Source organism: Anastrepha obliqua, chromosome 3 (assembly GCF_027943255.1).
Source record: "Anastrepha obliqua isolate idAnaObli1 chromosome 3, idAnaObli1_1.0, whole genome shotgun sequence".
Classification (NCBI taxonomy): domain Eukaryota; kingdom Metazoa; phylum Arthropoda; class Insecta; order Diptera; family Tephritidae; genus Anastrepha; species Anastrepha obliqua.
The window spans coordinates 2,799,004-2,811,521 of record NC_072894.1 but is presented as its reverse complement, the minus strand read 5'-3'; the positions used below and the strand labels follow the sequence as shown (position 1 = coordinate 2,811,521).

Genomic DNA, 12,518 nt, shown 5'->3' with positions numbered 1-12,518 from the left:
GCTTTGTTTTATAAACTTCTTGTTTACATAAACCCCACAAGAAAAAGTCAGGTGCAGTAAGGTCAGCGACCTGGGGGGCCAACGAAATTCGGAGTTTCTTGAAATCAGTTTATTGGGAAATTTTCGTCGCAACTCTGTCATAACAGTCTGGGCTATGCGAGACGTTGCCCCAACTTGTTGAAACCACAGAGAGTTGAAAGGAATTCTCTTTCGGCGTAGTTCTGGATAGAAAAATTCTTTCAGCATTTTCAAATAACGGAAATAATAACCGTAACGGTGTGACCATTTTCTTCAAAAAAATAAGGCCCGACAATACAGCGTGAAGAAACCGCACACCACACCGTCACGCGAAGAGGATGCAATTCCGTCTCATGAAGTATCTGTGGGTTAGAAGTACTCCATATTCGACAATTTTGTTTGTTCACATTGCCGTTTAAATCGAAATGGGCCTCATCAGACATGAAAAGGCAGTTTAACATGTTTTGGTCTTCTTCCACCATTTGCAGGATCTTCTGGCAAAATTCCAAGCGAATCAGCAAGTCTGCTGCATTCAGTTTGTTAACCATTTGAATTTTGTAGGGAAGTAAGTCTAAATCTTTGTGCATTATTGTTTGCAAAGACTGTCGGCTGACACCAAGTTGAGCAGATAAGCTTCTTGTTGAAACCCTTGGATTGCTTTGTATAGCTGCAGCTACAGCAGCGATCGTTTCCCCCGTCCGAACTGGTGGGTTTCGATGATAAGGCCTTCTTGCGACTGTTCCTTGCTCAGCAAAATTATTCACCAGTCTCATTATAGTCCATCTGCTCGGGGGATCGCCGCCAAACATCCGCCTGTACTCTCTCTGTACCAAAACTACGGACTCCAGTGCGTGATAGCGGCGGACTATCCAAATTCTTGTTTGCGTGTCCCAGTTAAAAAGAAAAAAAGTTGTTCAATTTTTTTTTGGTAGCGGCTTTCATCAGCCACCCTGTATTTGCACATGCACAGAAGTTTCTCTTTGAATCACTCGTTGCTTTGACACCGACAGCTGCTTACAGTTTTAGGCTTGTTCCTGAAAAACCATTCGATTAGCGGAATAATAAACTCATATTTGTATTCCTGGAATCGATGCAATAAGCACATTTTAGAACTAGCCAAGTCCAACTGGAACGCGCATTAAAATTTCAACCAGACCTTGGGTCTTGCGTAGTTGGATATCAGAAATTTTATAAGCAACTGGGGGGGAAAAAAACAGTCACCAATAGCAGACTTTGTAACAACGGAAAGGCCAACAGAAGTCGTTAATAATGAATCAGCCCAGCGCGATCATATTTCATATCTTTAGTATCTGACATTAGGGTATATCTGACATTACAAGTTAATGGTAAATTTCTTTTTTTGGTAATATCTTTCGGCACCCCTCCAAAATGGGCAAATACGCTAAAAAATGGAATTTATAAAGTTTCAGCTCAATCCGATAATGTTAACCCTTGCCTTATATTCGGTGAAGAGCAAGCAGTGCTGGAGAAACCGTTCGAATATTTCCGTGTCACACAAGATTTGTCCTGGATATGTGCTCATTCATCGCTAAATGGGGCGCCGTAAAACCTTTCGCGGTTACAGTCGTGATAAGGCTCAACCCAGTTGACTGGGAGAGAAAAGCCAGGAAACGAAAGCAACAGTTGCAACTTCAGCTGCAACAACAACGGCCGTAGCATTAGAAGCAGAAATATATTCGGATTAAGTATTTCTTAAACTCGTCTCGTTTGATATCATTTTCTTATAACTATATTTAATTTAGTTTTGTAATTAATCAATACTTTTTAATCAAAAATTAGGTGGCAATCACTGCCAAAATATTTTTTATTGAAGTTCTTTTGGGCATATTTCGCTTGATACCTTGTTACTTACTTTAAATTTAGCTATATCATAATTCGATATTTTTGAAAAAATATTATACATATATGCATATTTTTTTAAGTGTCCTAAGCACGTTTTAGGCAACCGACGACAGATATAGACGTTTGAGTCAAACACTCACAGTAACAAACAGCAGACAAGACGACAAATTGTAAGTATGGGATTGCATATTTTCCGATGTTTCATTTCCTCCACAGCCGCGTATAAACGCAGTGGGAGGAGTGGATACTATCGATGGCGCAAAGTCTCCAGAAGCCCACAGGAGTGGAACGTGGACGCTGGAACCTATTGCGTGAATAGAAGAAATTATAACGCGGTTCCAGGGTGGAAATCAGTCGAAGAGGAGGAGTGCTATAGCTTAGTGGGAGTATGCCCCACATGCTATACACATTTTTCGATTAGGTTTAGCAAGATCTAAAGAAATATGGATCTACCACCAACTTTCAAATTATCAACTAGTATGAGGAGTGCAGGAATATACATTTTTTTAATAATTTGCTACATGTCTCATCAAATAACTGACAATAAATTACCATCCAATTGGCAAGTCTTACGTAGTTTATTTTATAATGTGCGCCAAGTTAAATAAACCAATAGAGAAGCTGGTGGACTTACAATGAAGGGGGCTCTTCTTTTTTTTGGAGAAAGCAAAGATACCAACCAAAGAAAATTAACCCTCCGTGGCAAAGTAACAAAACTCTATGATGAGTGGGGTAAAAAATAAAAAAAAATAAATAATTGGCGCGTACACTTCTGTTAGGTGTTTGGCCTATTTGTGGTGTGCGTCTTGATGTTGTTCCACAAATGGAGCAAATGAGTGGGGTAAGCCGCTACAAAATCTCTATGCGCTTTTCAAAATCAAAAAGTGGAATATTCCTAGTCAACCCATGAAAACGTCAAGCTCATCAGGAGGCACTCAGCACTAAGATCGCGGAAGAAGGCAGACAGTTTGTGTGTCCTCTTTTGGACGTCGTGGCTGTATGGGAGGCATCGACAACGATTAGAACCGAGGAAAGTAGTTGAGATGACAAAAATTGAAAAATTAAGAAAAAATATGTACGTGAGTTCGTGTTTGCCCCAAATTGTTTATTATTTAAATATTAACGTTATTAACTAACACTTATTTTTCATTTTTAGAATGTGAAAAATATGTAGAATTGGAATCTACACCAATCATTAGCAGCATATCAAAGGGAGAGGAGCCGATTCTAGAATAGTGTAATTTTCCACACAGAGAAGATGCGGAACCGTAAATGAAGGTGAGGTGATTAGTCAGACGTGACATTTCTAATAGAGATTCGGTGCAAATTATAGCAGCCATTGCGGATTAGGCCATGACCTGCAGAACTTCGTTGTAAGTAGAAGTGCCATACGACACCGCAGACAAGAATTTTGGGCGACAAAAACCAATCTGCCGAAAATGAGAGATATTTGAAGTATTTTTTCTTCGACTAGTACAGTGAAGTTGTCATTTGATAGGTCTACAATGTATGATACTTATAGTATAACTCGTTAGGCTCGGTCGGTGAGATTGACGTATGTAGTATCTTTATTAATCAACATTTAGTCCTCATTATCCTGTTTCAAGTTTCACAAAATATCGTAAGCTAATGACTGCACTAATATATTTAGTTTTAGCGTAAAAATTATTTGAGTTTAATGCTAGTATCTTAACTGGAAAAAGTAATGAATAAATATAATTCTATTCCAGTTCAACTGGCTTCCCATAAATGTGAATGCAGAATTTCTCAACACCACTAACACAAAATAAGATTTTATACTTAATACTTACATGTCTCGAACCTCATTTGCATGAAATTATTTAGAAACTCGTTTTACCATAGTATCGGGGCCCGCCTGGTGCTCTCCTAACCTTTACTAATGCGTAGCAACAGGTTGACTTCAAATAGAGAAAGAAGCAGACTACTACTGGAAGTTTGTAAGTACCTATATTTTTTTAGCTTTTTTAATTTAATCAGACCCCAAAAGTTTTGTTTGTTTACTTCAACTAATTTGCTTAAAAATAAATGGGCACGAGCTCAGCTAAGAGGAATTTGTTCTGTTTAACCAAAAGCTTAAGAATTTAAACCAACACCACTAATACCACCTTAATATACTTCGGTATAACAGAATATACACTTATACATATATATATATTATAATTTATACTTATATATTCATATACACTTTGTTTTGTGCTCTTTTAACCATGATTTGAAAATCAATAAAATCGGGGAGCAACTAAAATACGCTCACTTGATAAACAATAGAAATTTTGAAGGAAATAGCAAATTTGGTACTTCTACCGCTTTCAGGCCTCATAAGAAGCCATGTGCCCTTCGAATGCTGTCAGACTACGGAGAAAGTTCAAGCTTAACAGCTGCCAAGTATTTATAGTATGAGAAAATCTGTTATTCGGCGGCCTACAAAGTTTGGCAACAAAGTGCCCATAGACAGTATTAAACTAGAATACGTTTTGTAATTTGAAAAGTGATATTCTGAAGATTGGACTTGTATAATAGAAATTATTAATAACTAATTAGAAATTATATTATGAAAAGTTATTTGCATTTGAACATTAGTGAAATGATTTACAATTTGCATCACATTTTGCCTTTAAAATAATATTATAACTGCGAGATGCTTCCAGGATACTTATAGAGCGGTGTTTAGAAACACATCGAGTTCAGTTGTCTCGAAAGCTCGGAGGCGGTACGCTGATAGAATAATTGTTATGTTCATTGGGTAATCGTAATGGTAATGGTTGTACTGGTTAGGCTAAGGCCCTTGCCCAGTGCTTAATTTTAGTCATTTATTATTGCGAGGAATATAACCAGCTCCTTAAAAGGGAGCATTTGTAAGTCTTCATCCACTTGTAGATAAGAACCAAGTATTTTACTTTTTCGAACCCTCTTTCGAATACGATTTCCATTATGGCGAAGAACTCCGTTCGGAAAATTGCAGTATCTGTACTCAGTGTTAAAGATTTGTCTGCTCTAGGCCCTACAATTCCTGCTCCTACACACCGTGCGCTGTATTCGTATTCTGTGTGATCTGTATACCATTTTTGCGGGTGCCGATGTAGCCATGTTGAGCTTGTGTTCCACTCGTCCTGACGCGAAGACATCCTTGTATCTCGTAGTGCAATGGGTAAGGTCGAACCACCACGATTTTTTATTCTAAAATTTAAAGGAGGTACATATGGTTAAGTACATATGGGTTGGTGCGTGACTACCATTCGGAATTCAGAGAGCACGTAGGTTCGAATCTCAGTGAAACACCAAAATGAAGAAAACGTTTTTTTCAAATAGCGGTCGACCCTCGGCAGGCAATGGCAAACTTCCGAGTGTATTTCTGCCATGAAAAAGCTGCTCATAAAAAATATTTGCCGTTCGGAGTCGGCTTGAAACTGTAGGTCCCTCCATTTGTGGAACAACATCAAGACGCACGCCACAAATAGGAGGAGAAGCTCGGCCAAACACCCAGAAAGGGTGTAGCGCCAATTATATATATACATATTGTTAAATTTAATCAAAAATATTTGGATTTAAGCCAACCGCAGAGTGGACGCTGAAAGGCGGCCCGAGCATAAAGCTAATACCGTTCGGCGCTGAGTAAGATTAAGTGTCGCATTACGAATGCAAGAACCAGCACTGAATCTGGCGCTTTCTTGTAATTTGATGTGTGCTTATGCAAGTCTCATAAGATGAAGAATATTTTGGATTAAGCTCTGTATTAGTTTGGATAACAACCAATAATTTCACTTCCAAAGGTTTTCAACCAAAACTTGATTGTGATAGCATTTATTTGCAGGCCGAAGCAGAGCGAGAAAAACTTCACTAATCAAAACATGAACATTCATTATTTTGTTTAAAACAACAAATAAATCAATTCCAAGCATTAATCAACTTTATTCTCTCTCTGACGCGATTTAGTATGAAACTCTATGCTTCCAAATTTAGGCACGCATTTACCATTTTTATGTTCGGCTCGGCTTTCAGCGCTTGATTTGTGGGTGCTCTTGATGTGTTGGGTATACGAAAGTTACCTAAACTTAAATGTTTATATATGTATGTATGTATATATTAGGGTAGCTCGTTTTTTTGGGCTGAATTAAATGATATGTCAAGTTCGAAAATACATATATATACAATAAAATTTTAATTCTAGGAGAAATGGTAACGAATTTTGATTGAAAAATTTCCATTTCACAAAATTATTTTGTTTTTAATTAGAGATACTCGATTTCAATACTTTGGCGGTTTGTTTGTTGGCAGTTCGGCAAATGTCTTTTGCTGTGAACAACCTATTTGACTTATTTCTATATGCTTTTTTAATGATATTTCGCACCAGCTCAATCGCGTATTAGTTTCATTTCCTCCACTCGAAGCAAATTTCGTTGAAATATTAAGTTTTTGGCTGTTAAAATAACTTACTTTCTCTTTTTGTCTTGCCTTTTTGATATTGTAAATTTAAACTTGGACAAACAGTTGATTGTTATTTTGCCAACTACCGACCAAAGTGCCGAGCTGGCCACCGCGATACTTTGTTACTTGGCGCTTAGGCGCTTTCGTTGGATTGTATTGGAACAAAATTACGCAAAACTGCCAGTTAACGCAGGAACGAACTCGGTGTGCGAACGCGCATTGGCTCTTTATATCACAAAAGCTTACGTCCCACGGCATTTCAATGTATTTCAGTATGCTTTCGTGGCTTATGGTGTTGTATTGTTATCGAAATTTATTCGCGATTCAAAGTATTTAGATAAACTTACGAGATATTATAAACACCGTTGGGAAAGATAAGAAATGTTTGCCCAAGGCATGTTACTCGACGATGTGATGTAATATTTATATATCTACACTTATGACGAATACCTGGTATGTCTAAAAAAAACTTACATTTTCAAGATGAACTATGAACTATACGATCTAAACTTTCTAAAAGTGTATAAAAGCCGTTATTAACTACAACTGGGCTGATTACGTAGATATCTTCCACGCAAAATATCCTCACGTGGATTTGGCGAATACATTTTAAAATTGGCTTATATTTGAAAAAATATAATATTGAGGAAAGATAAGCATTTTTCTTTTACACTGGGCAGGCGAGCGCCTCATTTCCAATTTATGTTTTCCTCTACCCTTTCTCCTAGAATTACCTATAGAAACCGAAAGTACCATATGAGTTGCGAAGCATTTTTTCCGACCAATTTGACCCACACTAATAAACTTATACATATATACAAGTAATTGTACTTACATACATAATTATCATATTATGCATACGTACTCACGACGCGCTTATGTTTTTCTACAATTCTGTTCATGCTGAGCGGAATTTTATATCGAGGTTATTAAATAAGTCCAAAGTAAAGAGAATCTCTATCTGCCTGTGAGCTCGTACTGAAATATTTGTGAAACAGCACATGCATTGTACAACTAGTAAACAAACGAACAACTAATAAAGTCAAGTACTAGGTTTCTCAATAAGTTTTGCGGTTCGATGAGAAAAACACAATTTTATGGTTTGAAATATACTTTATTATTCGGTGTAGTCTCCCAGAACATCAATTCACATGTTTCAACGAGATTGCAATTTATGATTTTCATTCCTGAAGTGAGAATTTAGAAGGGCTGCAAAATACGCGTCCATAGCTGTAGTTGACGCTTTCCACGCATGAATTTGTTAAGGTCTGGAAACAGATGGAAGAGTCTAGTGGCAGAATCTGATGAATACCGTGGATGCTTCAACAAAGCGAACTCTAAATCATGGATTTTAGCCATTGTCAAAATGCTCTTGTGGCACGGTGCATTGTCCTGGTGAAAAATAATTATTTTCTTTTGCAAAATTTTTGTTCACGAATTTTTTCTTCAGCTGGTCTAAAAAAAAATAAAAAAAAAAATAAATAATTGGCGCGTATACTTCTGTTAGGTGTTTGGCCGAGCTCCTCCTCCTATTTGTGGTGTGCGTCTTGATGTTGTTTCACAAAATGGAGGGACCAACAGTTTTAAGCCGACTCCGAACGGCAGATATTTTTTTTTTTGTTTTTTATGAGGAGCTTTTTCATGGCAGAAATACATTCGGAGGTTTGCCATTGCCTGCCGAGGGGCGACCGCTATTAAAAAAATGGTTTTATTAATTTTTGCTTTCACCAAGATTCGAACCGACGACCTCTCTGTGAATTCCGAATGGTAATCGCGCACCAACCCATTCGGCTACGGCGGCCGCCAGCTGGTCTAAAAGGTTACAATAATATTCAGAATGTTTGTTCTACCTGTTGGCCCAAAAAACTGATGCTGATGCTTCTTGGCCGATATCTGGACTCGAAACTCTTTAGCCTCTTCTTTTGTTTTAGGATCATGATGATAGGCCCAGGTCTTAGCCTTGGTGATGAATCGATAAACACACTTCACTTTATACTTTCGAAACCCCTCTAAATGTTGCTGAGGAACTCGAATTCGAATTTGTTTTTGTTCCATTGTTAGCTAATGCGGTACCCATTGCCTCACAGCTTTCTGAAACCCAGTACTTTACAATATTGATTACACTGCTCAATGAGATGCTTAGGGCTTCTGCCAAATTTCTTTTAGTCACTTGACGATTTTCAATAGGACATCCTGTATTTTTTCTACGATTTCAGGTGTTGTTGCAGTTGCTGTTTTTGGACGTCGTTGACGTAGATCGTTTTCAAGGATGTACGACCCCGTTCAGATTCAGCAACCGGTCTTTCTTCTGTACGATTTGATTCATTTGTTCATTGAAACATTTGTTCATGAATTTTCTCTCCTTTTAAACCTTCGAAACATAAAAATTCACTCATTGCACGATACTTGATTTTTTCCATTCTAGAAAATACTGTGACACGTTGATATCAAATTGCTTCTAAACAAAAATGATCAACAGATTTAAATTAAACTTCACCTACGTTCATATTAAGAGTGTACCAATATAACAAAAACCAATTATGATAGTAGCAAAGCCCTCTCTTATCGAACCGCAAAACTTATTGAACAACCTGGTACCCATACAAAACAAACTTTCTTACGAGCAGTGTTATATACTTTAAACTAGCAGAGAGTAAATAATTCATCGGCAAGTTCCACCTCGTGAGATAAGCTGAGTCTACATGTCTGCCTTCCAAACCGTTGCGCTGTTAGTGGTTGCTGAACTGGCGATCGAACAAGTTGGTTATTTTTCTCTTGCCGGCACTTTTTTTATTCTGACTTTCTGCTTCCATATAAAGTTGGTGAAGGATTCGGGTAAGCAGATCGGAGTGAGCCAGAGCGAAAGAATGACAAGCTTCGTAAATATACCAGAGGGAAGTGATTTTCCACTCGAAAATCTGCCATATGGCGTATTCTCAACAAAGTCGAATGTAAGTGACGCTTATAAATGGATTTGCAGTTCAAAATATAGAGGGAAATCCAAATTTGTATTTGCGCTATGGAAGTGTTCGTATTTGTCCTGTTCGCAACTCAGAAAAATTTTATTCTAGTTCAACAAGTTTCCCAATTAAGTGGAAATTTCACAAATACAAAATACGACTTTATATAAAAAAAATTGAATTTGATTTGCATGAAATTAATGTGAAACACGTTTGACCAGCGAATAGTCGACCCACCTGGCACGCCTGTGACCAGTGGTTTTGCGTCTTTGTGATGACTTGTGACAAGCTTTGATACTAAAACCTTCTCTAATTCTTTTTTGTTTCTTTATTCAAGTGAATTGATATTATTTTCATCTCATTACAGCTCCGCAAACGCATTGGTGTAGCCATCGGTCAACATGTGCTCGATCTTGCCGGCGTAGCGCAATTTTATCCACCTAATGTGCAGGTAACAAACAGTGCGAAATTCAAGAAGATTCTTCACCAAAAAAATGTATATTTATTTTTATTTACTTATTTCATTTAATTAAGGACGCACTCAACTCGGATTCGTTGAATTTGTTGATGAGTCTAGGCCACTCAGCATGGAATGCAGTGCGTACGCGCACCCGCGAATTGTTGCTTAAGGGTTCCGTGTTGGAGGAAAATGCAGTACTTGCACAAAAGTATACGCGATTTGCTTTATTTTCTGGTAGTTTAAAATAATTAAGAACAAGTTTCTACTCTTTTATAGCGTCGTCATTCCGCAAGCGGAGTGCGAACTGCATTTACCCGCCAATATCGGAGACTACACTGATTTCTATTCATCCATTCACCATGCCACCAATGTGGGCATAATGTTCCGTGGCAAGGAAAACGCATTGATGCCGAATTGGCGTTACCTTCCGGTTGGTTACCATGGGCGAGCCAGCTCTGTCGTAGTGTCCGGTACACCGATTCGACGACCATTAGGACAAACTGTACCTGTAGATGGCCAACCACCTGTGTTCGGTGCCTGCAAACTCTTGGACTTTGAGTTGGAAGTAGCCTTCTTTATAGGTGGGCCAGGCAATCAACTGGGCGAAAGAATTTCAGCAGAAAGTGCTTGGAAGAATGTGTTTGGTTTTACGTTAATGAATGATTGGAGTGCGCGCGACATACAGAAATGGGAATACGTGCCATTGGGTCCGTTCACAGCCAAAAACTTAGGTACCACAATATCGCCATGGGTTGTGCCTGTCGCTGCACTGGAACCCTTTTTGGTAGATAACTTTCCGCAAGAACCAGAAGTTCTTCCTTATCTGAAGCATGAGCGTCCCTTCAACTTTGACATAAATTTAGAGGTTTCATTGAAACGTAAGGCTCTTGTGGACTATTTAAGTACTTTACGCTATTAAAAAGTTCATACTCTCGTCTTTTTGTTTCTTTGCAGCCGAAGGCGCTGCTGAGACGGTGATCAGCAAATCGAACTACAAATATTTGTACTGGACAGCGTTACAACAGATTGCGCACCACACCGTCACTGGTTGTAATGTGCGTCCGGGCGACTTGATGGCATCTGGTACAATAAGCGGTGAGACAGAGGACTCATACGGATCGATGTTGGAGCTAAGTTGGCGCGGCTCGAAGACAATTAGTTTGAATGGTGGCGCCACACGAAAATTTCTGCAAGACGGAGACGAGCTCATTATTCGCGGCCACTGCGAACGAAATGGTGTAAGGATTGGATTTGGTGAATGCGCTGGAAAAGTCTTACCCGCCACTCCACTTTAAAGAGTAAAGCTTGTCTATAATTAATGCTGTGCCTTAATTAATAGTAAATAATTTTTAAATATTACTTTAAACAATCTTTTTTATTATTTTTTAAAAATTTATCTAAGATAATGTAAAAAATTCTAACCATTTTTTGTAAGATGTCGTTAGAGAGCCACATCTCACGATAAATTAAAAGTTGGTATTACGCTCTAAAAAAATCATCTGGGAGTTTAGTGCTTGTGAACCCAATTGTTTGCTGCAACGTTTGAAGATGCACGAGGAAAAAATATTAAAATTCAAAACCGGGGGCAAAAAAATGTATATTGTTTATAGACCGAGCGAATTCTCTGTCGCGTAGCGAGGTTGAGTTTAACTAGTAACGTCTCTTGAAAGAACATACACCAAGTTTCTGCCAGGCTGGCCTATCTCTTTGTGTTGGGCATTCGTTCGAATTGAGGAAGTGTGGTGATTTTCCTTTTCCAACACGACAACGCAACAGCTCACGCCTCAACAGCTGTGGTCGCAAAATTAATGGAAATTGGGTTTCCCCCTATTCTCCACACTTGGCTCGTTCGGATCCCTCGGTATACTACTTGTTCCTCAGTTTGAAGAAATGGCTGGCGGGAGAAATATTTGATTCAAAGGACGAGCTGGTTGCTGGAATGAATGGCTATTTTTCAGACTCGGATAAATCCTATTATTTTGAAGGAATGAACAAACTAGAATAGCGTCGGACGAAGTGTATAAGTCTGAAAGCAGACCACGTCGAAAAATAGAAAGGTTTACCACAAACATTTAACTTTTTTTTCACGGACTTTTCAAATGACTCTCGTAGTATGGAATGCGACAGCAAAGTGATGGTTCTAATTATGCGGGCAATCAAGGGGAGTTAAAAGCTTAACCCATTATGTTTGATACCACATAGCAAATTTCTTTCCAATATGATAGTGCCTTATAAGTACGAGTATAATTGGAAACTGAAAAACCCGCATGATATTCTGCAAACGATTTCACACCTACTGGCAAGGGTGTGAACTTCTAGCAGTCAAAAATCTTTTTATCCACTACTAGTCATTTTATTTGGGAAAACAAAATTGTCCCTGTAGTACTAGTTGACACTCGTACTACTCAGAAATAGCAAGAGCATTAAAAAGAATTAAAAAAGATGTTAGGCGAGTGCTCAGATTTTAGCAAAATATTTGGTTGGAATAGTAGGTGACTACGGAGCAAATATTAAATATCATGTTTTGCTCACACTTTCAAATAATGCGTTGTTGGTGTTCCTTTTAATAAAATAACGTATTTCAATCAGCAGAAAAACTAAAAAAAAAAAATACAAAAATTGCATGAAACGTGATTTTTCTACTACATGGAATTCTGCCCTTTTCCTGATGGGATGTATAGAAAGGGTTTTCCAATAAGAGGTATTATTTTGATATTCTATTTTTTAATATAAATGATCGTATGTTTATTTCATTATAAAGAGGGAGGCAT

The 12,518-nt window shown here is 38.0% G+C and overlaps 1 protein-coding gene across 1 annotated transcript; it reads left to right on the top strand.

Annotated features, from left to right (window-relative positions):
* The first annotated feature begins 9,064 nt into the window (after nucleotides 1–9,064).
* LOC129242729 (fumarylacetoacetase) lies at nucleotides 9,065–11,100 on the top strand. The gene is made up of 5 exons (XM_054879531.1): nucleotides 9,065–9,278; nucleotides 9,655–9,738; nucleotides 9,822–9,955; nucleotides 10,024–10,625; nucleotides 10,702–11,100. Exons 1-5 carry the CDS (start codon nucleotides 9,195–9,197, stop codon nucleotides 11,040–11,042), a joined length of 1,245 nt encoding a protein of 414 aa, XP_054735506.1. The 5' UTR covers nucleotides 9,065–9,194; the 3' UTR covers nucleotides 11,043–11,100.
* Nucleotides 11,101–12,518: the final 1,418 nt, after the last annotated feature.

What these genes read in the sequence shown, in the direction of transcription:
- LOC129242729 (XM_054879531.1), top strand. Translation starts at nt 9,195, where the DNA reads ATGACAAGCTTCGTAAATATACCAGAGGGAAGTGATTTTCCACTCGAA. An exon ending in TTTATCCACCTAATGTGCAG is followed by an intron (nt 9,739 to 9,821) that starts GTAACAAACAGT and finishes CATTTAATTAAG; the next exon opens with GACGCACTCAACTCGGATTC. An exon ending in AATGCAGTACTTGCACAAAA is followed by an intron (nt 9,956 to 10,023) that starts GTATACGCGATT and finishes ACTCTTTTATAG; the next exon opens with CGTCGTCATTCCGCAAGCGG.